Source organism: Solea senegalensis, linkage group LG16 (assembly GCF_019176455.1).
Source record: "Solea senegalensis isolate Sse05_10M linkage group LG16, IFAPA_SoseM_1, whole genome shotgun sequence".
Taxonomy (NCBI): Eukaryota; Metazoa; Chordata; class Actinopteri; order Pleuronectiformes; family Soleidae; genus Solea; species Solea senegalensis.
The window spans coordinates 5840516-5865522 of NC_058036.1; the positions used below are offsets into that span (position 1 = coordinate 5840516).

Below are 25007 nucleotides of genomic sequence, written 5' to 3' on the forward strand. Positions count from 1 at the left end.
ATACATGTGAAAATGTATGAAATCTATGAGTTAAATAGAATGTTTAATAAAAAATGTGTAATGAATAGAATGTTCAATGAAATGTGTAAATAGTGTAAAAGTACATTTTGACTTGTGAAATCTATATATAAAACAATTACAAATGGGTATAAATACATATGTCTTTTTTCTTGACGGATTAATTAAGATTTGTTATTTGCAACTACCTATTTATGAAGCCCATAAAGTAATTGTTTTTTTTTTTTTTAAATCATGATAAACCCATGAAAAGCCTCAATATCTACTTATGCTTGTCTTGTGTTAGTTATTTTCTGATTAGTGCTGCAACAATTACATTTTGGAAACATTTTTAATTAGAAACTTTCCATGGGAATTACATCTGATGTATAAATTGTTTTATGGTTACAGACAAAACGTCCAGCAGGAGGCAGAAGAAACACCATTATTGTTGCTAGTTGAACTTTAACACTTAAGATCTACGACATAAATTCCAAACTTACTCAAAACTGACTTTTTTTTAGTCCTTGGGCTCAAATGTGTGGCTTCAATACTTTTTTGTTGTTTGTAGAAATCATCTGTGATGTCATGTGATCGGGGAATGCAGAGTGGATGAAGTAAACGCGCTCTAACCCTGCAGCCTACCCAATGATGACAATCCCATGTATGAAACTGTCCAGAATATCCCTGTATCCCTACAAGACACAGGTAAGGCATGGTTTTTCAGTCAGTCTAAGTCAGTCATCACACACACGCAGTCACCAGTCACAAGAAAAACTTCAGAAACAGATAACAGAAATTATAGACTGGCACGGCGGCCAACACCAAGCAGTCATGACGCAGTGGCCATGAAGAATCAAGAGACAGATGTGAAAAAGCTTAGCAGACCAGGTACAGTAATGGCACAGCGGCCAAAAAAAAATTTTTTAACGCAACTTTGGAGCTTTTTAAAGTTAATTTTTGTTGTGAATATTTATGTGTACATTAATATCATGTGTCTTGTACACTTGGCTGTCGGTATGTTCACTACTGTGCACTCTCCTATTTGTCAAACACAGATGATGAGCCCCCTCTGGTGAATAAATGAAAGCACTGCATGCTTTTGTTTGACACTGTTAGAGTTAGAGATGGAGGTTCAGCAGCAGATTCTTCCTCATCAAACTGTTGCACTTATGTAGTAATACTACTACTAATAATAATAACAATAATAATAATAATAAAAATAATAGTAATAATAATGAACTGGTTCTGATTGTTGTCACCTGTAGAAAAAACTTAATACTAATGATTTTTTAAAATGTATTTACACTTTTACTTTTATTTCTTGACCATTTTGTACATTCACAGGTGGGCCCGACTTCTGTCTGTTAAAATTACGTAATAATATGGTTTGTTGTCTCTTTTCACTTTTACAGACTCCCCTTGGGTCACCTGAGGTCAGATCCACTTTCCACATCCACATCCCTACGTGCTTGTTGGCCTGTACAAAGCCCCCACCTGGACACCATGGCTGTTTTTCAGAGATGAAAACGTGCCAAACTGCCTCTAAGCAAAAGTCTGTAATGTGTTAACAGGATACACTACACCTTGGTCAGGTGGTGTGCCCACAAAGTCGCTGGAGCACAAAGAGGATGGCGATAACTGGCTTATAACCAGCACAGGATAAGATTGCACGGTTGTTATCGAGTCCTTCTGTGCTTCACCCTACACTGCATTGTCAAAGGTGTCAGTTTAAGGGCTTAAATATTCATAAAAATGATAGAGATAATAACACTCATGTATTGCACATATACTATAAGATGTTTTTGAAGATGACTCTTGCAGAGAAGTGTTTGATCAATTTAAATATGTTTTGACCTTTATTAGGCCAGAGAATTCAGCCATTGCACGTTTGGTTGCTTCTGTCAACTTCATCGTGTGTAAAGTTGCATTGAACGATAACACACATGATGGAGTGAGGTCAGTATATCAGACGACAGGTGGAACTGGTAACTTTGCACTGCTGGTGACATGGTTACAGGCCGTCCCAGAGGATCGACAACATCTCCACCTCAACCCCCTCTCAGCCTGTGTTGAATCATGTAATTAAAGGCAGAATCCCTCAACATGGTGGCCAGGTTGGTGTCACACACACATCCAGCTGAGCAGACAGGAAAAGGCTGCATATTTTGCAGTTCTAGGTCAAGACAAAGGTGTTCAATGCACATTATGTTGAAGGGACAGCAAGTAGGATTTAGTTTGTCCATTATAAACATGGTGATCAAACATGGCGTCCTGATGCTAATAGAAAGAGTTTATTTAGTGGTAATGAAAACAACAATTCATACATTCAGGTGATTAAACACTCCAAAGAATCTTACACAACTGGACCTTGAAAAACTGTAGTGCATGGCTTTTGAATATAAACAAGTGTTGGTTAGTTGCTCAGTTCTTAAACTGTGGTACGTGTGCCACCAGTGGTACGCGAGATTCCTCTGGTGGTACTTGCAGGAAATCAGAAATACTGTTCTACTGTATATACCAGGGTATGTGATCGAAGTGGAGCTGAGGAAGTTTGAGTGTAGAAAATGAAACAAATGGCAAAATAATAGTCATAAATTAAATAATTATAATTAAAGTCACCTTATCCCTCACTTCATCTCAGTGTGTGAAGTATATGTAGGGAAGAGAGAGCAAATTATCTTATTGGGAATAATTCTGCCTCCTGTGAAAAGCTGTAGCTGACTTTTATTATATTTTAACGTTGGCAATAATGGTGTTAACTTTAAGAGCTCAATATTTTCTCAGGTGGTACTTGGTATAAAAACTTTGATACCTGTGCTGCAGGTGTATACAAACAAATGCCCCCTCAGTCATGTCTGATAGTATTGCTTGACAGAGCCAGTTTTCAGATGAGAGCACACAGAAGGTTATGCACTGCAACTTTAAACATTGGTTTAGGTGGTGCCCCATTATTTCCTTAAGTGAGTAAAACATATAGTCCCGATCCTTTTTATTCCTTCTAAGCTAAATCCATTTCTTTTGTTGTGAACAGTGATACGGCCACATCATGAGGATGCCACATGCAACACCGACTGCCCTGTCTAAATAATTTAGAGCCTTGTTTCATCGGATATCAGCAACTTTAGACTTTGACGTATGACTTACAGGCTGGCTGTATATGTAATTGATGAGATGTTGACTTGTGCTTCAGTATTCAACAGAGGTTGTGTTGAATAGGAGCTGTTAAAGCATGGCTGAACTCAGCAAAAGGCCCGAAAGTCAGCAAAATGCGTCTATAATTAGTGCTTTCACTGGCCTCATTTGTGGAGAAACACATCACACGGAATGCTTTCTGAGTTGTTTGTTATTTATTCAATTAAAATAAAGAATCGACAGCACTTGTATGATTCAGGTCGGTTTTTTTAAAACCTTTAAAGCTCAAACCGGAATGAAGTGAAACCCATGGTGTTGCAAGTGGGACATGGGAGTGTGTGTCTGCACCAAGAGCCAGTTCAGAGCAGCAGCCTATTAAAGATTAAGAAGGAACATTATTCCAGAATAGGCTGAGCTGATATTTTGTCTATTCATCAATGACTTTCTACCAGTTGTGACACAGAAATATGTCGAATTCCTCATGCTCATTTTATTTTTTTTAAATTTTAATACTAGTTGTTTGCTGTTTGTTGTGAAAACTTTTATTATAGGGTGTCAAAAGTCCTCTCTGTGTCCTCACATCATCCTCACATTGTAGCATCACAGATTCTGTCAAAAATTTGAAGTTGCATGTGCATTTGTGAGTATTCATTAATCTAATTGTGATGATTTTTATGTTGTTTTTTTTGCAGTTTAGAAGGGAGAGTTGAGTTGTGGTTTAACAGCTGGTAATCGACTGTGTTTGAAAATACTGCTGTTTGATTTTTAATCAAAATGTGAATATAAATAACTTTTAAAAATGCATTCAGAGTCTATGCAGATTAGCAGACTCTGCTCACAGTGACGTCTCTCAGCAGCCCCTAGTTATAGTTACCAGTCTCGGGTTCAACACTCATGCACTATTCATTGGTGTATCACATCACTCCTGCCCGGCTCCAGACTGGGACAAACTCGATTCTTTTCTCTGCAACTTAACTTTGTAGCCTTATTCTTACTGCTGCGAAAATGTCTAAAATGTTCACGTAGTTTCGCCTCCATTTCAGGACAAAGAGAGAAAAAGTGAAGATCAAGGGAACTGTTTTCCTCTCAGGGAGCCGCCTACAAGACAAGAGCATCATTTCCCTGTATGGTAAGTTTAATCCTTATTTCATCAGCTACGTGTGCAAAGATTACAAAAACCTTGACATTTAGGCTTCTACATGTATCGCAGTCCAGTTCTTGAAAGAAACTTCTGTTAAAAAAAACATTTATAATGCGTAAAAGTGTGTCAAATTATTGTTTAAGTAGTTTACTTTTTACATACTAACAAAATATTGACAGTATTTCATTTTGGGCCTGGCTCAGTGTGTTTGGTTTGTTCTAAACGTTATAATTATTGTTTGTACAGTGCAACCGCTGCAGCTCATTAGGGTGTCCACTTATTTTTAACATGTTTTAAAACATGTAATGTGTATAGTTTTGACACACACAACCCTGAAAACGTTACGGTACGGTCATTTATGTTTTACAGTAGACAATAACAATTTGGGATACAACTGAGACACTAACTTTTCCTATTAAAACTGTGCACTCATGGAGAAGACACTTTGCTGATTAATGACTGCAGTTTAATTCTTTTTATTTTTAAGTGCATTGTTTTGCACAATCGCTGTGAAATGTATCCTGTTTCATTTTAATTGACGTATTCAGGCCACCTGATTTAAATAATTAAAAGGGCCGCTTGAAGGCTAAACCAGGGTGTGGTAGCACACAGTCACCCCTATTGCAAATGTCTTCATGTGTGATTACTTATTTACTGTTGTATAATATTTGGTTTTGAACAACTATATCAAATGTTTTGCATGTTTAGAAGAGTTTAGTCTGTTTTTGTGCAACAGGTTTCATGTCTTTACAGACAGAATCATTCTGGCTGCTGCTGAACATGCATAAAATATGAGTTGACTAATTTCTTTTTTTTTTTTATTGCCGTTAAAGTGTTTGCATCGAGAGCAGGCCTGTCGTCTGTGAAATACTAAATGACTGTCAATTCTGTCCACAGAGCGCACAGAGAAGCGTTTTGCACCATGAAGCGCAGTAAGCACCGCGGACACAAGGAGGACAAAAATGGAGGTATCAGTAGCCAAGATGGATGACAGAAAGAAGCAACTCAGTTCTGACTGATATTTCAAACCCTCACGCATTTCTTACCCTGAAAAAATACAATTACAGTGCTGTTTTCCTTTTTGTGATGTTTTGTGAAGTACTTTTATTTTGGTACAAGCTCTTCTTACACGTGTGTGTCCTTCATGTGCAGATGAGCCGGCCATTTTGGAGACAGAACACATGGGCATGTTTATGGGAGGAGGCCAAGACCTGGACACCATCTCAGTGGCCTCAGTCACCGCCGTCACCACCAATGTATCAAATAAGAGGCAAGTCTGGCTCTGTTGTATTGTCACTGTTTAAATATGCTTTATTTTCTGACACCTTAACTTCTTATAGGTCAAAGCCAGACATCAAGATGGAGCCCAGTTCAGGAAGACCAGTCGATTACCAAGTAAGAGGAACCCCTCCGTCATTGTTTATAAGACTTACTGACCCGTTATACTTGCACACACAGGGTTGATCTTAATTTGTAATCTTAGTTGTGATGCATAATCAATCCATCAATCAGCCTGCCGACCAGTCAGTACCACCTGATCCTTTGATTCCAGGTCAGTGTGACAGTGATTGAGGCCAGACAGCTGGTGGGACAGAACATGGATCCGATGGTCTGCGTAGAGATTGGAGAAGATAAAAAGTACACCTCGATGAAAGAATCGACCAACTGCCCGTATTACAATGAAGTGAGTCACTCTGAAGAATTCAGTGTTATATTACATTCAGGCTTAACTTGTCAATAACATCACAAACTCCTTTTTCTTTCCTCAGTATTTTGTGTTCGACTTCCACGTCCCTCCAGATGTTATGTTTGACAAAATCCTGAAGTTGTCTGTAAGTTGTTGTTAAATTAAACTTATTCACAGAATTACTTGTTTGCTATAAGAGAAGTGAGTTTAATGTTTGGTTGTCTCAACCCTCAACGCACGCTTAGGTAATCCACTCTAAAAACCTCCTGCGTAGTGGAACACTGGTTGGAACCTTTAAACTGGATGTTGGCACAATCTACTCACAGCCAGGTAAAAGTCCAACTCATAAATACCGACTTTGTAGATATTCCAGCATGTTAATATTTAATTTTTTTCTTTGTTCTGCTCCAGAACATCAGTTTTACCACAAATGGGCGCTGTTGTCTGACCCTGACGACATCACAGGAGGTTGTAAAGGATATGTGAAGTGTGATGTTGCAGTTGTGGCCAAAGGAGACACAATAAAGACTCCACACAAGGCCAATGAGTCTGATGAAGATGACATAGAGGGGTACAAACTTTTTGACTTAGAAAACGTTTAATTCTGCATCCCTTTCATTGTTTTACTTGACTTTTTTTGGTTCCTACTTTCATAATTTCCTGTTTCTGTTTCAGGAATCTCTTAATACCTGAAGGGGTGCCGGCAGAGCGACAGTGGGCTCGCTATTACCTGAAGATCTACAGAGCGGAGGGACTCCCAAGAATGAACACCAGCATCATGGCCAATGTGAAAAAGGCCTTCATAGGAGAAAATAAGGACCTGGTTGATCCTTATGTTCAAGTGCTGTTTGCTGGGCAGAAGGTAAAAAAGTAAAGGGTCTCAAACACTGTCATGGCCAATTGTGTTTGTAACATGTCGGGTTTTAAATAAAGATTGTGAATTGTGATTACAGGGGAAAACATCGGTTCAGAAGAGCTGCTACGAGCCCATCTGGAATGAGCAAATAGTTTTCACCGAGATGTTTCCTCCGCTGTGCAAACGCATGAAGATCCAGATCCGTGACTCGGATAAAGTGAATGACGTTGCAATGGGAACACACTTCCTTGACCTAAAGAAGATTTCCAATGATGGGGACAAAGGTGATTCATTATTTGAACTATATTCCCATTGCACCTTTCAGAATGCTGAACGGTGCAAAAATAGTAGCTAGAATGTCAGACACAGTGACCAGAACATAAAACAAAAGTAAATAAAACAATAAAAAACAGGAACTTCAGAATCAAGAAGATCAAAATCATGATAAAAACATTACATTGATATTCAATTTTCAAATTTGATTGGTAAAATCCAGTCACTACGTCCTGTCAAAGCACACTTGTATGCATCTTTAAAAGGGATATAAGAGGATAAGGAGTTCACTAAACAGTTGGAACAGTTGGATACAAATCATGTCTGTTCTATATGTCACAGGCTTCCTTCCAACTCTGGGCCCTGCCTGGGTGAACATGTACGGCTCCACTCGGACCTACTCCCTCATGGACGAGTACCAGGAGTTGAATGACGGACTCGGCGAGGGCGTGTCCTTCAGAGCTCGTCTGCTCGTCAGCCTGGGTGTTGAGATCCTGGACCCCTCCTCTCCCGACTGTTCCAGCTCCACCGAGGTGCAGGTGGAGGGAGTGCCCAACATCTCAGAGGTGGGTCCCGTTCTGGACGAGCGGCCATGCGGAAGAAACTAATTGTTACTCCCGCCTGATGAGTCATTGTGCTGCTGTTAATGTGAATTATTAATTGTCTTTATTTGGCCCACCTGGTGCATTATTAACACACGGTTTGCGTTCATGCGGGTTCTTTTTGTTGGTGGACAATGTAAGTCACACAGTAAATCATGCAGGTCCACGGGGGATTCAGCTGTCCCTGTTGAATTACAGCATGTATTACAGCTTTGTCAGGGTGAACACAAAGTCAAAGTGTAACATCTCTTAAAAATCCAGCGTTTTAATTAAACCCTTAAAAGGTGGAGAAAACGTCTCACTTTCAAATGCTGACACTTTTATGTTTCATTCACAGACCGCAACCGGGAAAGTTGAGGAATTTTTCCTCTTCGGTTCGTTCCTCGAGGCTACAATGATTGATCGGAAGATCGGTGATAAACCCATCAACTTTGAGGTCACCATAGGTATTTTTTAACAATTCTATTTCATTTCATTTTTAGTTACCAGAAAATAATTTATTCAAACACAGTTCGATTTAAAGTGGCGAATATGAGTTTAAAGGTCATATTTTGCTCTCCATGTAAGAGTTGATATAATATATTCATACTTGTTTCATAGTTTTCTAATTCAGCGATCACTTTCTCATGTAGGAAAGCACAATAACAAACATTATCATTTGGTAAAGTAACTATTACACTTTTGCCAGGTTACTATGGAAACGAAGTTGATGGAGTGGTCCAGCCAAAGAGGAAAGGGAAGAAGGGCGAGGGCGATGAGGAGGAAACAGAACTGATACACAACTCGAGTGACGAGGAGATGGAGGACGACGGGGACCTGACATCAGTGGCTACTACACCTCTTATGAAACCTGTCGTCACTGATCGGTCAGAGCAAAAACGGCATTATAATAAAGGGACAGTGCAAGCAACAACAAATAGCTTTGTCTAAATAAACTCAGGGTGTAATAGTCTTGTTGAGATATCTTGTAGATACAGATTTCAGTAGAAAGTAAGAGACACGTTCATTTTTATGAGCAGTTGGCACATTTAACCTGCCTTTTTTTCGATTTAAGGAGCTGTTTGTTTTATTTTCATTTACAGAAACTACTTCCACTTGCCCTATTTTGAGAGGAAGCCTTGTTTCTACATCAAGAGCTGGTGGCAGGATCAGAGACGGAGGCTGTTCAATGCCAACATCATAGACAACACCGCAGATAAACTGGCAAGTCACACAGTATAGAAGACGAATCAAAACAAAACAAGTTGTAGTATTTAAAAGTAGTTTTCTTAAAGGTCCAATAAGCTAAACATGTCTGAAGTATATACAGAAGGCTTATTCTCGTGTTATGGAGACCAAAGTGTTCATGAAAGCCTTCTAAATTTTACACACTGATCTTTAATTGGTCTATTTGTAATTGAACAAATAGTAGTGTTATAACTATAGAAAATAAACTTGTATCTTCCATGTATTTTTTACAGGAGGATGGACTAAATGACGTGCAGGAAATCATTAAGACAGAGAAGGCCTATCCTGAGCGCAGACTCAGAGGCGTCCTGGAGGAACTCAGCCATGGATGCAGGTGCTACATCGTTATTGTAAAAAAAGTGTCAAACACTATAATGGTCCAACGTTTGATGACTCCTCTTCTTCCAGTCAGTATCTTTCGCTGGCAAACAAGGACCAGAATCAGTCCGGTAGAACCAAACTTGACAGGGAGAGACTGAAGCTGTGCATGTCAGAAGTGGTACGTGGAAAAATGAATCAAGGAGCGATATTCTTTTCTGGATTTGTTGGTTACAAATACCCGTCCTGTCTTACTAAGCGCTCGACTGTTTCCGGATTTAGGAATCCATCGGCCAGCAAGCGAAGGCCATGAGGACCCAAGTGAAGAAAAGTACAGTTAGAGATAAACTCAAACTGGCCCAGAACTTCCTGTCAAAGCTGCGCTTCCTGGCTGATGAAGTAAGATCTTCAATATTATATCAGTGTACGCATTTGTTTTAATGTGGTCATTTCACGTCTTCTTCCTCCTGTAGCCTCAACACAGCGTTCCGGATGTTTTCATATGGATGATAAGTAACGGGAAGCGCATTGCTTATGCACGTGTCCCCTCCAAAGACATTCTATATTCTAGTACAGACGAGGAGAGGGGAAAGGACTGTGGCAAAGTCAAAACTATGTTCCTCAGGGTGAGTTTCCACTCCAAATTACAAAACAATCATCTGTAACCAAGCTGTTTTTCTGATGATATTTTTTTTTTTTGCTTGATTTACTTCAAGATTCCTGGAAAGAAAGGCTTTGGGCCCGCGGGCTGGACAGTCCAGTCCAAGATAGAGATTTACTTTTGGCTCGGTCTAACCAGGCAGCGCAAAGACTACCTGAATGGCCTTCCAAATGGATTTGAGGAAAACAAGTTGTCCAAAGGACCCGGCCTGCCATGCACGCCTCCCATTAGCCTCACTTACATGAGTAAGAGGATCATATCATCTGTATCTACCGGTCTATCTGCCTGAATTTTAGTCTTCCTCAGTCTTTAATCATGTTTTCTCGCTGATGTGTTTGTTATGCACAAAAATGTTCCAGTACAGTATCGGTGTGTCTGATACTGGTCTAAATCTTTGGATCAGAAGACGCTGTGTATAATTTTAATTTTAATTTTTTTTAAATTAAAAGCAGAAACAGCTTTTGAACTTTGGTAATGTAAAAGATGAATGTATCCTGTATGATGAGTATTTGACACAATAAAGTAGTATTGAGCCATTCCCATTAACAGCTACTTGCCAATGCAACTGATTACCGGTTGGTTGGTTGGTCTATTTGTAATAATCACATATTACGTTGTCTGATTTACCTGTAATGTCTCCACAGTGAAACAAATCTTCCAGCTGAGGGTCCACATGTACCAAGCCCGCAGCCTGTTTGCTGCTGACAGCACTGGCCTGTCTGATCCATTTGCCAGAGTTTTCTTCTCAACACAGAGTCAAGTCACTGAGGTGAACACGCTCAACCATAAAGTATGGTGCATCGCGATAGATATGTGTTATTTTTCTTGTTTTTATTCTTTTGTTTTCTCCAGGTGTTGCCTGAGACCCTCTGCCCCACATGGGACCAGCTGCTGGTCTTTGAGAATGTGGAGTTGTTTGGCGAGGCCAACGAACTGAGAGACGACCCTCCAATCATTGTCATTGAGATCTATGATCAGGACACAGTGGTGAGGTTCCTTTTTTTGAAACCGTTCCCATTTAAAATAATCACGAGCACAGCTTGAATTTCTAATGTCGCAGCCGTCTTATCATGCTTTATCCACCTTTGCCAATGAATACTTTAACAGTCTGTCTGTCTTTCAGTTGAAATGTAAGACTAAACGATTAAATACTAATGAATCTAAAAAGAAACTGTGAGTTTAACGTCGTGTTCCTCTGTTGTACATTTAAGAAAAAGTGCTTTTGCTGACTTTCAATTTTGCATTTGCTCCTGTCGATAACATCGTTGTTTTGGATGACCCTTTGGATAAGTAGAGTGTGGATTCTTATGGCTTGATGTACTGTAGAGGCACTGTCATGTGTGTAGAGTTAAAAAAAAAAGAAAAAAAAGGCATGCAAGAGGAATAAGACACGTGTCCGTGGACTCGATGCTGATTCACAGCTGTCCATAAGGACGATGCACTTACACCTGTTGCATTTCTTTCACGTGACATTTTGTGGGTTTTTTTGTGAATCAGATGTTGTGGACTGTTTATAACCACTAACTGCAAGAGAGATTTAACAGTTTAATCATTCAGTAGTAATCTATTGATATATGATCTGTTTTGCAGTTCACTGGTTATTTTAGGTTATTCTTGTCCTTGTTTATTTATTTTTCTTTTACCTTCAGTGCATCTTTATCCATTGTCTGTCCGGAAACATGTGCATTTCAAAAAAAAAAAAAGAAAAAAGAAAAAAAGTAGCCATGTTTCTAACATATTTTGTCTTGAATTTTTTTTTTTTAATTCAAATAATTTGTTTTATGACATGTCTTATTGGTCATGTGATTCCAGGGCAAAGCCGACTTCATGGGCAGAACCTTTGCTAAGCCTGTGGTCAAGATGGCAGACGAACACTACGGCCCCCCACGCTTCCCTCCACAGCTGGAGTACTATCAGATCTACCGCGGGAACTGTGCCGCTGGAGAAATGCTGGCAGCGTTTGAACTGCTGCAGGTTAGTCTGTGAACATGCGAAATGACCAGAGACAAAGAAAGACTAATTAAATTAAATTAAATTAAATTAAATTAAATTAAATTAAATTAAATTAAATGTTCATATTTGTTCTTTTGTGATTTTTTCATCTTTAAATATTGGGTCACTGTATGAAATGTTGGGGAAAAAACACTGATCTAAATCAATGGCTCCTAACTGGTGTTTACAAGAAACAGGAGAGAGGATGTCTGTGTCTATATTGTAGCCACAAAGTTTTCAGTGTCTTAAATTTCAGTGCTGCACCACAGGGGGATTAGCTCAAATGGTAGAGCGCTTGCTTAGCATGCGAGAGGTAGCGGGATCGATGCCCGCATCCTCCAATAATATTTAGCCACATTATTATAGTTACTCATTTGTGAATTCTTGACGTTTCCAATTTGTCAAGTGACACTAAAAATTGTTGCTCAGGGTCAAATCTATTTAGGGCAACACGTGGCCAAGTGGCAATGCAAGTTGCCTTGTAATCGGAGGAATCTGGTATCTGACACGTTTATGACAGGTTTACTGCCAGCATCAGTTGCAGCAGCTCTAATTTACTGCACTGCAGCATTGAAATGTCCAAACTTTTTATATGGGAACCAAACTTTCATGACCCAATTCACAATATAAATCGCGAAAAGAGCAAATTTGTGCATAGTATAATCTTTTCTGCATCCTATTCTATTTTAATAGCTAAACCAGCCCTTGTCAATTTTGTCATTATGTCTGGAAAATAAATTATAACTTAATTTTATGCAGGTGTTATTTAACACATAACAAGCTAGCAACACATTTTGATTTAATAGTGGCTAGTTAAACTTTATCACTATTCACATCAAATTTGTTTGTTTTAGCCAGGCTTATCCTGCAATATCTTTTTTTTACCAACTATATTCATGTTCCCAACCTTCAACTTTGAAAATGTCCTGTTAATTCTCATAAATTCCCGTTAATTCCTATGGAAGGTTTGCAACTTTGAAAATTCCTGGAATTTTGCAACCCTACTCCTGACAGTCACAGACAGTTCTGGGAATATTGAGGTTCTTGAGTCTCTGGCACTGTTATTTTAGAGGTCTGAAAAGTCTGTGAACCCTTGATTTTGCTTAACTGTTCAAAGCAAACACGTCATGATACCTGCATCTGTATCGTCTCTTAGATTGGACCCAATGGGAAAGCCGACCTGCCTCCGATAGACGGGCCTACAGATATGGAACGTGGTCCAATCATGCCAGTGCCACTGGGAATCCGACCGGTGCTCAGCAAGTACAGGATTGAGGTGGGACTGATTTAAGTGACCTTGGAGAAAATGGATTTTAACTCTGAAGGAAACCCAAGCAAAACATTGTTTAATCTCCCTGTGCTTCAGGTTTTGTTCTGGGGCTTGAGAGACTTGAAGAGAGTGAATCTGGCCCAGGTGGATCGGCCTCGTGTGGACATCGAATGTGCTGGGAAGGGGGTTCAGTCAGCCCTCATCCCCAACTACAAGAAAAACCCCAACTTCAGCACCCTCGTCAAGTGGTTTGAAGTGGTAGGTTTTCATTTAAGTGATAAATATTGACTCCCATCGCTCTACATTTACCCTTAACACAAAATTCTGGATTTTGCGTGTCAGGATTTGCCCGAGAATGAGTTGCTTCACCCGCCGCTGAACATCCGCGTGGTGGACTGCAGGGCTTTTGGCCGCTACACTCTGGTCGGCTCCAACGCCGTCACAAGCCTCCGGAAGTTCATCTACAGGCCGTCAGACAAGCAGGCCAACAACTGGTCCTCAAACAATACTGGTGAGCACGAATGTGACAAATGTTTACCGCTATGTTAAAAGGTGACCTTTGTCACGTTTTAACTTTGACAAACGTCATTATATTATCTTTCAGAGGAAATTATTGTTGTGAATATGGAACCTGAGCCTTCTTATAAGAAGATGGACACTGTGGTCAAACTAGACTGTGTAAGTTTAACTTTATTTAAAGAGTTAGACCCAGATTTAAAATATAATTCCACAAAAGTGTTAAATAAAATAATTGTTTTCTACAGGGCTCTGATGCTGTGGTCAAAGTTGAGGTGAGAAGCTGTGGTCACTTTACCTTTTATGACTCAAAATACAAGAAGAGTTTTATTGATTATTGATTCTTTTTGTACAAAAAGGACGACGATAAGGACGGGAAGGGGAAAAAGAAGAAGAGGAAGAAGGGCGATGAGCCTGAGGAGGAGGAATTCGATGAGAGCATGTTTGACTGGTGGTCCAAATACTTTGCCTCCATTGAAACTTTGACAGAGGTGAGAAGCTTGGTTTTTTGATTATTTTAAAATGCCAAATGGAGGCTCTGCAGAAAAAAGTATGGGGAGCACAGTTTTAATATACAAACATATGATTATAGTTCTGTTTTTTCTTGCTCTGACAGGCACTCAAAGCTCAAGAAGCAGCTCTGTCAGACTCCGAGGACAAAGATGACATGGACATCACAGACAGTGGAGGTAAAAACCAAATCAGTTTAAATAAGATTGGCTCTGACAGTTTATTTTTTTCCAAGTAGTGTGCACAACGTTTGTTTTCATGCATTTGAGAGTCAGTAAGTGATGCTCAGCATTTCGGGTGTTTTGATCGTTTACTTCCTGTTTCGGGGAGACGAGCAGAGAATTCACTTTAAATCACGTGCATGTTTGTCCGCTGTGCGCCGACTAACTCTGTTGTCTCCCTCTACAGTGCAGTAGTCCACTCCGTAGCCCTTGTAGCCTGAGAATGCCTCCGTGTAGATGCTGACATGACATGAATCCACATTCCTAGAAGTGGGACGACCACTTTTTTTTCCTCTGGCTCCCACATGTGCATATTGGCCGTATGCTTGCCATGAAAGTTGTCGTCGGAGAGATTGGCAGTGAATCAAACCACACAGAGAAAGCAGCAAACACATTTGATCCTGTGCTGTGTCAACAAAGCCGCACAGATACTATATATAGATACTTATACTGTATATAATTTATTAAGACAAATTTGCTGTCATTCAAATTTGACAATGGATGACAATGAAAATAACGAGTCAGTCTGTGAGCGTCGCAGAATCTGCTCAGCTGCCTGCCAGGAGGAGCCAGTTACAGTAAACCCATTGGACTGTATGCAGCAGCTGTATACAATTCAATGGCGAGCTCGCTGTAAACAATAACAGCTGGTTTTTGGCAACTTTCATGTAGAATTCATGTCTCGAGTGCTCTGCCCCTTCACCCCTTCACAACCCCCAACGCTAACCTGTACTCAGACATCAAACCTGATGACTCTCCTGTGAAAGGCTCCAAGCGAGGAAGAGGAAAGAAGGACAAGAAGAAGATGACAATCGACCCGTTTGAGAGGAAAAAGCCAAAGCTGGACGAGCTGAAGGTACAGACTTTGTTTAGATCACATTCAAAAATCACATTCTTTTTTTCCATATCTTAGGAGGGATAGAGGTTTGAAATGTGATTTTTACAGATGTGTCTCAGTCTGAACACAATCAAATTTGAACATTTTTGTTTTTTGATCCCCATTAGCATCTCCTTCTTTTTAAAACCCAATATCTTCATTTATTGTTACCTATTTGGACGTTAGGACGTCAAACAAACAGATTCAAGCTTCAATTAATACCAACAAATATTTTCAGGTTTATCCTAAGGAGCTAGAGGGCGAATTCGACAACTTTGAGGACTGGCTTCACAGTTTCAACCTGTTCAGGGGAAAGGGAGGCGATGACGACGACCAGAACGTGACGGACGAAGACCGGATTGTTGGAAGATTCAAAGTAAGGACAGCATCTCTTTTTTACTTTTTACTTTATGCTGGTGTTTTTGAGTGGACAGCAAAGTAAGAATTTCATTGTACAGGGAAACGTGTTTCTTTACTGTGCATATGACAATAAACACTTTGAATCTTGAATATTTACAGTCGAGCAGAATACGCAGTTTTTATACCATATTCATTACTGTCTTGTTTAGACAGTTGCAAACAGTGTGGAGTGCTTTTTTTTAATATGACTGTCCATCTCTTTGTGTCCCTCTAGGGCTCACTGTGCATGTACAAAGTGGCAGATGATCTTCCCAGAGACTTTGACTCCAACATGGGAATGTTTCAGAACATTCCTCACAATGATCCCATCAATATCCTTGTCCGCATCTATGTCATCAGGGTAAGCTGCGCACCCATCCATAATTCACTGCAGGCCAAAACTAGGATTATTTTCTTATGTTTTCTTCTTCTTTTAAGTCCAAAAATTCTCATGAAGTTGTCTGATCTCCTCTTGTTAGGCGACTGATCTGCACCCGGCTGATATTAACGGAAAAGCCGACCCGTACATCGCAATCAGACTGGGAAAGACAGAGATCAAGGATAAAGAGAACTATATCTCAAAACAGCTGAACCCTTTGTTTGGAAAGTAAGCGGACGTGTTGTGCCTCTGATTAAAATAATAATTGATCTGATTTTACAAACTGTTTTACCTGAATCTTCCTCCACTCTCAGGTCTTTTGACGTTGAGGCCACATTCCCAATGGATTCCACGCTCACCGTGTCAATCTACGACTGGGACCTGGTGGGAACCGACGATCTGATCGGAGAAACCAAACTGGACCTTGAGAATCGCTTCTACAGCAAACACAGAGCCACGTGTGGTATCTCACGTAACTACGCCATGTAAGATAATATAACAATCTCTTCCCCGTAGCAGCAAGGAAACGACTGTAAAACTATAGTGGTAAATATGACTATGAAGATGAATCAGGTAGCTAAAAAAAGAAAGTGTACGATCACCTGATTGTATGAATTGTTCTTTTTCGTTGTCCCACAATCTTTTATATTTATAACCTTATAATAAAAATATACTCAGAATAAAAGTGACTTAGTTAGAATTTTAACAAGGTTGGGGTTCTTTCACAAATGGGGACACAAATCTCACATGAATTGTTTTTAATTAAAAGCAAACTTTTACAAATGAAAGTGCCGACAAAATATTTTACGTAAACACATAATGTGTCTGTCAAAATGGGTCAAAGGTCACAAATCTCACTCACTCACTCAGGGACCTTAATTGACACCAATACACCTCCATCTTTTACCCGGTAACAGATGTGATTTAAAGTACAGTAATAACCTTATAATCTTTATTTATATATCTGTATCAGTATATTTTACAGTGGCCCACAATGGACAAACTTAACATCTTTTGAGTTTTAAAACTAGCTAAGCTAATTAGCTAGTTAGCTAAGGCTAAATAGTTTCTCCAACACACTTGTACATGCAACTTCAAACAAATTTTACACACTATCCCTTTAACTTATATATATGTATACTGTATATATATATATATATATATATATATATATATTTATATATATATATATATATATATATATATATATATATATAGATACAGTATACAGTATATGTGTGTATGTATATGTATGTGTATATATATATATATATATATATATATGTTAAACTTAATGTATGTTTTTTTTATTGATTATATGATTTCCGTTTCATGTAAATCTCAACTTGTTTTCTTCCTGTAGCCATGGTTACAATGTTTGGAGAGACCCAATGAAACCCACACACATCCTGGCGAAGCTGTGTAAGGACGGCAAAGTGGAGGCGCCCCAGTACGGCCCAGGTGGAAGAGTGAAGGTGGAGAACCGCGTCTTCATGGCTCCGACTGAGATCGAGGACGAAAATGGTAATCTGTAGATTTCCCCCTCACTTGTTTTTTTGTTTCTCCCGGAATCCATACGGTATATAAAAACATGCGACTAAAAGTGTGACTTCAAAAGACACCGTATTCGATTTGATGCCTGTCAGGTTTGAAGAAGCAGACGGATGAACACTTGGCTTTGACCGTGTTGAAGCACTGGGAGGACATCCCGCGGGTCGGATGCAAACTGGTACCAGAACACGTGGAAACGCGACCACTGCTGCACCCGGACAAACCTGGGATTGAACAAGTATTTCAATATATTCTATTTAGCTCTATTTCCTCAAAACCTGACGTACTCTTTGAATTCTTTAAGTTTTTCTGGTTTTCATTTGTGATTAGGGAAGAATTGAGATGTGGGTGGACATGTTCCCCAAAGACATGACTGCCCCTGGTCCCGCACTCGATATTTCACCAAGGAAACCAAAGAAGTATGTCCACTTTTTTCAGATTTGGATCAAATAGTTAGTTCATAAGGTTCATATACACTTCTGTATGTGGTGACTTAACCTTTATCTAAATGACTGTGATGGATAAATACAGTTTGGTTCATAAAATGTTAGAAAATGTGGATCAAACCCCGGAATTGTTTTGTCCACAAACCAAAAAATGATTCACTTTGTGTTATACGGAGCAAAGAAACCAGAACATTTAAGAATATAATTATTAATATTTTTTTTTTATGACCAGGTTTGAACTGAGGGTGATCATCTGGAACACGGATGAAGTCGTGCTGGAGGACGACGACATCTTTACCGGCGAGAAATCGAGTGATATCTTTGTGCGAGGGTAATTATGAACCTATGAATCTTCCTTTGTTATCACGTAAAAGTCCAGTGTATCACATGTAGGAGGGCTTATTGACAGAAATTGAATAGACTACCCATAAGAACATTTGTATAAATGTATAATCAATTTAAAAATGAAAGTAGTTTTGTTTCTGCAGCTTTAGATTAAGCATTAATATATACGTAATGTCATGTTTCCACAGCAATAATTCACATTTTGAAGCAGGATGATCCAATTTCATTTATAAAGCACATTTTTTTACATACATTAAAAAACAATAATACAAAAGAAAAATAAGAAAACAAGCTTCGTGGACTGTATTAAAAAACTGTATTAAATTTGTTCGACGTCGTTTGACAGTTGGTTGAAAGGGCAGCAGGAGGACAAGCAGGACACTGACGTCCACTACCACTCCATCACCGGGGAGGGCAACTTCAACTGGCGCTTCGTCTTCCCCTTCGACTACCTCATGGCTGAGGAGAAGATCGTCATCTCCAAAAAGGAGTCCATGTTCGCCTGGGACGAGACGGAATACAAGATCCCGGCTCGTCTGAATCTGCAAGTGTGGGACGCCGACCATTTCTCTGCAGACGACTTCTTGGGTAAGCGTACCGTGGTGAGCGGGGTTTCCACAAACTACTTTTTTTAAAGATGACAGAAGTAAGTGAATCCATTTTTGATTTTGTTCATAGGTGCTATTGAGCTGGACCTGAACCGCTTCCCGCGTGGCGCGAAGACTCCGAAGCAGTGCACCATTGACATGGTGACGAACGAAGGAGACATGCCCATGGTCTCCATCTTCAAACAGAAGCGGATCAAAGGCTGGTGGCCATTCGTGGCCAGAAATGAAGATGAAGAGTTTGAACTGACAGTGAGTCCAATTAAAAGCAACCCGTCTCATGGCATTAACTCAAAAGGTACACAAAAGTAAATGACGATCCACAGGATTAAGGCCGCTGTAGTACATACGCCAGGACAGTAGGTGGCGCTGTAGCCACGAAGACAGAGTGAACCGAACCGAGAAATAATGTCTGTTTAAGTTTACGCAACCTTACTGACCCTGTTTCTTTTCTTTCTTAAAAACTACCTTGTCCCAAACCCCTTTGAGGGTTTATTTGAAAAGGTTCCTGCACATGGTCGTTCGCGTGACTGTCTTTTATGTTTTTTTTATGCACAGGGCAAAGTGGAAGCAGAGCTGCACCTTCTGACCGGAGAGGAAGCTGAGAAAAACCCTGTCGGCGAAGGACGCAACGAACCGGAGCCGCTGGAGAAACCCAAGTATGAATGCTGTTAAAATCATGTTAGTTTATGGACGCGTGAACGAAACATACGCATATATAGGCAGTAGCTGTGAACATCCCAACGTCCAGCTCCAAATGCAAAATAGAAAAAAAATAAAATCATCATAAATTAAACTTAAACATAACAACTGCAAATCTTAAACGGATACTAAAAAAAAGCTCAAATTCCGCGAGTTGAGGAAAGATTTTTAAACGGATTTACATCAACCAAGTGTGGGACTTTACCTAAGATCTTCTTTCTTTACATGGTAAGTAACTGTTATTAACTGTTTAATAATTGTTTCGCTGTCAAATATGATCAGAAATACACTCTGCCCGTTCCGCGGCGAGTCTGCAACCCTGAACACGTGTCTCTGTCTTTGCAGCCGCCCCGACACCAGCCTTCTGTGGTTCCTCACGCCCCTCAAAGCCATTAAACACTTGCTCTGCACCCAGTACAAGTGGCTGACCATCAAGATCGTGACCGCGCTCCTGCTGCTGGCCTTGCTGGCTCTTTTCCTCTACAACATGCCTGGTTACATGGTCAAGAAAATGCTGGGAGCTTGAGGGTGTTGCTCAGTCACCTCCTGCACAAGGTTCCAGCAGTTTCACTAACCAGAAATCGCTTCTAACTCGCTTCTAAGTCGCTTCTAAGTCGCTCTCTTTTCATTTTCTGTCTGCAGTTTCCCTTCAGTCGCAGCCTTTAAAAAACGACATAACATTCTTTGTATAAATTTTATATAAAACCATAAAACGGAGCGCTAAAGATAGAAAAAACGAGCGGTGGAGAAGAAAAGGCTCCCAAGATCAATTTGGTAATGAAAAAGTAAAACAAAGTATAACTTCAATTTAAATTATTTTATGAAAAAAAGTAAAAAAAAGTATAACAATGCTCTAAAATGTATTTATTAACCTTATTTTTTTAACCAGGTAAATCCACTGAGATTAAAAACCTCTTTTCCTCTCAAGGCTAGATCTGGCCAAGATCGACAGAAACACCAAAAAAACACAAACAAAGTTAAAACACAGAATAATAAGTCATTTAAAAATGTATTATTTAAAATATTTCTAAGTACATGTGAGGGAACCGGCCTCAAATCCTCTTGGTTTGGATTAAAAAAGAGCACTCCTGTCGTCGCTCTGCTGCACGTTCCATGTAAATGTGTTTCAACTTGAACAAGCAAGTTGTGCCGCACAAAACGTGCCGCACAAAGTGTCCTCAAGCTGAATGATTGTGAGATTGTGCATGAAAGTGAACATCATTAAACATTGTGGTGTTTTGGTTTTCTTACTTGTATACCTGCAGAGTTATTTTGGGCCTGTGTTCTGACTTCTACAGTTGTCTTTGATCACATTGTCGCGCAGTTGCAATTGTGCGACAATGTTCTACGGAAGACAAACTAAGCTCATTTCTTAGCAAAAGGGTCAATATGTCATTCCTCCATGGTTAATTATTTGATGGGAAATCTGCGAAAAAGTCTCAGGGAACAATGAGTTGGTAAAACATGAGCTTTTGCCTCTGACACGGACAAAATTATAAAAACGGAAGCCTGTTGCATTCACCTGAAATCCCTTTTAAAAAACAGGACCCACTACATTTCCCACAATCCCCTGCAGCCAGTGCGTCAATCCTGAGCCTTTTTTAAAAAGGATTTGAGTTGAATGCAATACGCTTCCGTATCTTCCTCATCCAACCTCCACACCAGCGAGGACGTAGACGTCTGACACCGAGTGTCACGGCCTCTGCCTCACTCTCGGACAGTGCTTTGAGATAACGTGTGTTGTACGACGGCGTTTCTGAAGAGAGAAAAAAAAGGGAATCGTTCGAGTATAAAGTCATCATTTTTTTACGAGAACAAAGCTATATACTTATAAAGTCGTAATATCATGAGAACAAAGTTGTAGTATTAAAAAGTCATAATATTAAAAAGTTATATTAAATATTATATAGTAAAAATATTATAAGAATAAAGTTGTAATATTGTGAGAATAAAGTCATAATTTTATGAGAATAAAGTCATAATTTTACAAGATTAAAGTAGTAATTTTACGAGAATAAAGTTGTGATATTAAAAATGTCATAGTATTATAAGATTAAAGTTGTAATTTTACGAGAATAAAGACGTAATATTAAAAAAGTAATAATATTATAATTATATATTATATATAATTATATTATATCATTATCTAATTAAATTTACTATTATTATTAAATAGCAACAGAAGGCAGATGTAAGCAGATGTAAGCAGATGTTGCCTCCTCCAGTCCACAAAAGAGATGATTTCCTTTCTTGCACAAGTCCTGATGCCAAAGACAATGTTTTTGGGCACATCAGCACCTCATTTATTATTTCCTTATTCGTGAAGCCCCAATCAAAATGTAACGTCACCAAATGCTCGTCCAAAATCACCCAAAAATGCATAATGTTATGACTTTATATTCGAAAGATTTTTTTATTTTTTTTCCTGTTCAGTTTGGCCCTAATAGAAACTTTCAATTTGACTGAGTGTGGAGGTGAACAGGTCTCGCCTCACGTTACGTTCTCGGCTGTGGAATCAGAAGTGGCTTTTGCCTTTTGCGTAACATCTCTTCACTTCTCTGTGCTCCACCAGCCGCCCTGACATCGCCCTCCTCTGGTTCCTCATCCCGTTCAAAGCTGCGAAGCACCTGGTGTGCGACCAGTACAGGTGGCTGACCATCAAGATTGTGACCGCTCTCCTGCTGCTCGCCATCTTGGCTCTTTTCCTGTACAACATGCCTGGTTACATGGTGAAGAAGATGCTGGGCGCCTGAGTTAAAACCGGCAGATGATACTTTTTTTTTTCCCAAAGAGTGTGAACTTCCATCATGATTTGTATTTTTGTGAGCGTTTTTTTTTTGCAACTTGACAAAGTTCTTATGCCTTCTTATTATTAAAAGAGCTTCTTCACTTTGAGTGTGCTTATCATTATCGTTATTAATGTACAAATTCAAACTCGTTGCTTCTGCTGCTGTGACAACTGTTTTTTTCTTTGTTTTTTCGTCACCTATAGAAAGAGTTTTGATTAAATTGTTAGGATTTTAGCACTAGTTGGGTTTTAATCCGATTTTCTTGCTTGAAAACGTTGTTATCAAGGAAATAAATGTTTTGTCTCTGTACTGTATGTATGAATAAATTGATCTGTGAACTATTCCGTTTTCTGCCGGTCCTGTCGTCTCTGTGTGTACATAATTACAAATGCTTGTTTTATGATACGCATGTCAACTAAAACACTTGACGAAATGTGTTTTTCCCCTGTTATATTATTCCCTATGTAAAATCCTGTAATGTAATCACTTTATCATGAATATGTCCCACTGCCACGACTGCAAGTGGTGACAATTTCTAAACTTTAAAGCTTCAGTATGTAACGTGAAGTGAAATAAATTGGCAGAATTTTAATATACTGCCCAAAAACGTGTATAATCACTTTAAAAAAGAAAAAGTGTAATTTTCGTAACCTTTTTATGTGTACAAAACATTAAAGCATATTATTTTAAGTCAGGATGGTGTGACTGTAGACCTGTATGCACCCCAAAACCCCAAAGCTAAATGGAACACAGCCATTATTCATTTGCTTATTTATTTATTTTCAGTTTCACAACATAGTGGAATCACTGCAGGCAGCACTTAAATAATTATGAAATATAAATTATTCAGTTATCTAACCATTTATTTTTTACATCTCCTTCCTTCAGCCGTCCAGACATCGCCCTCCTCTGGTTCCTCATTCCTCTCAAAGCTGCTAAACACCTGGTGTGTGACCAGTACAGGTGGCTGACCATCAAGATTGTGACTGCTCTCCTACTGTTGGCCATCTTGGCTCTTTTCCTGTACAACATGCCTGGGTACATGGTGAAGAAAATGCTGGGAGCCTGAAAGGTCTGGTCAAATGTTCTATTTATTTTACACTGTAAACAAGTTTTCTCTTGGACGTTTTGTAGTGTAGTCAGAGTGTGTAATAAGGCAAACCTCTTCTATCGTAATTGAGCAAATGTGTTGATTGGTTGTTGTTTCAAGAATAAAATTTAATTTGTTCAAGTTTAAGTAATTATGATTCATGTTTTTTCGTTTAGGTCGTAAAGTCAAAAATATCAAAAAGGGATCATAGTTCAGTAACATGTCAAAATTTTTTACTAATATGTAAAAAACATATCAAAAAACGTCATAGTATAGTATGTCGTCCAAAATCAATCAAAAACATCATAGTATAGTATGTCGTCAAAAATCACTCAAAAACGTCATAGTATGGTATGGCGACCCTCTGGTGGAGGATAAAGTGGTTAGATGATGACTGACTGACTGACCTGAAATATTTGAAGGATTTTAAACGCAAAACAAAGGACAAAGACTTTTCTTTAGGTAAGCTTAATGAGCTACTCCCAAAAATTCTGTCTGACGTAGCAACACAACAAGCAGGACGACTGTTTTTAGCTACATGGCAAGATCATGTTTTCGTGTTTAACACCTTTAATACGGACTTGTGATTGTGGGAAATCCTGTGAACAGCTGATTGGATTTAGTCAAGTCCTTCCACATGCAATGCGATGATCAATATTAGGGACAAATATCAATGTGAATGAATTAATTAAGACTGATTTTATTGGTTTGTTATTGTATCGTTAGGTACCCTGTGATTCCCACCCCTAACAACTTGCTCTGGACAGAGTTTGCACACCTCAGCATCAACACCTTTTGTAGTGCGAGCAAACAAACAGGTTTGAATCAAACAGACACAGGAGAAAAAAACAACATGCTGGGAGCAGCAGCAGTGCTGATGCAGCAGCAGCAGCAGCAGCAGCAGCAGTCTGCCTCAGGGTGACAGAGTCTGAACTGCTGCAGGGTTCAGGGAAGCAGATGGAGTCACAACATGGAAGCCATGCATTCAGAAAGAGCAAGAAGGTGTGTGTGTGGGGGGGCAACCAACAGCCCACAGGTGGAGATGTGAGGAAGGTGAGGAAGGTGGGGCTTTAATGTGTGGGGATCCTGCACTGTGCTGCCAAATACAAAACAACTGAAAAGATATGCCACCTGAGCTGAATGTTCCACAAACAGCAAATCCCTCTGAAACCGGAATCTCTGCTTTTAGCCAAGTGGCTCCTCCTTCAGTAGAATCACTGTCCAATCAGTGTTCACTAATATTGCTGAGCTGGAGTGTATGTATGTGTGTGTTGAGATTCTGCAGCCATCTGCTCTGAACCACAGGTGATGAAGGTCGCAGCCAAACACTGAGCTCATCAGCTGCAGCCTCCTCTTCCTCACAGACATAAATAAGTTTAAGTTGCGATAGCATTACTGTTGAGAGGTTTCAAGTGAAG

At 39.4% G+C, this 25007-nt stretch overlaps 1 protein-coding gene and 1 non-coding gene across 3 annotated transcripts; both read left to right on the plus strand.

Annotated features, from left to right (window-relative positions):
- Window positions 1–573: 573 nt before the first annotated feature.
- LOC122782667 (otoferlin-like) lies at window positions 574–23693 on the plus strand. Of its 2 annotated transcripts, XM_044047103.1 has the most exons (45): window positions 574–705; window positions 1413–2114; window positions 4176–4261; window positions 5171–5241; window positions 5426–5543; window positions 5614–5668; window positions 5826–5957; window positions 6043–6105; window positions 6206–6290; window positions 6372–6531; window positions 6636–6822; window positions 6914–7100; window positions 7432–7655; window positions 8029–8137; window positions 8380–8557; window positions 8774–8894; window positions 9152–9252; window positions 9327–9417; window positions 9519–9635; window positions 9710–9862; window positions 9953–10142; window positions 10542–10666; window positions 10750–10884; window positions 11710–11871; window positions 13046–13165; window positions 13256–13417; window positions 13502–13670; window positions 13764–13837; window positions 13924–13950; window positions 14035–14166; window positions 14292–14364; window positions 15144–15262; window positions 15522–15659; window positions 15918–16043; window positions 16162–16289; window positions 16376–16546; window positions 17425–17585; window positions 17708–17850; window positions 17943–18031; window positions 18291–18389; window positions 18750–18991; window positions 19082–19260; window positions 19567–19667; window positions 20056–20265; window positions 22283–22843. In XM_044047103.1, exons 4-44 carry the CDS (start codon window positions 5196–5198, stop codon window positions 20234–20236), a joined length of 5373 nt encoding a protein of 1790 aa, XP_043903038.1. In that variant the 5' UTR covers window positions 574–705; window positions 1413–2114; window positions 4176–4261; window positions 5171–5195; the 3' UTR covers window positions 20237–20265; window positions 22283–22843. The 2 variants fall into 2 exon arrangements, with proteins under 2 accessions (XP_043903038.1, XP_043903039.1); XM_044047104.1 differs by lacking the exons at window positions 20056–20265; window positions 22283–22843 and adding an exon at window positions 23388–23693.
- Window positions 12158–12230, plus strand: trnaa-agc. Its single transcript has one exon. It is a non-coding gene; the product is annotated as a tRNA-Ala (tRNA).
- Window positions 23694–25007: the final 1314 nt, after the last annotated feature.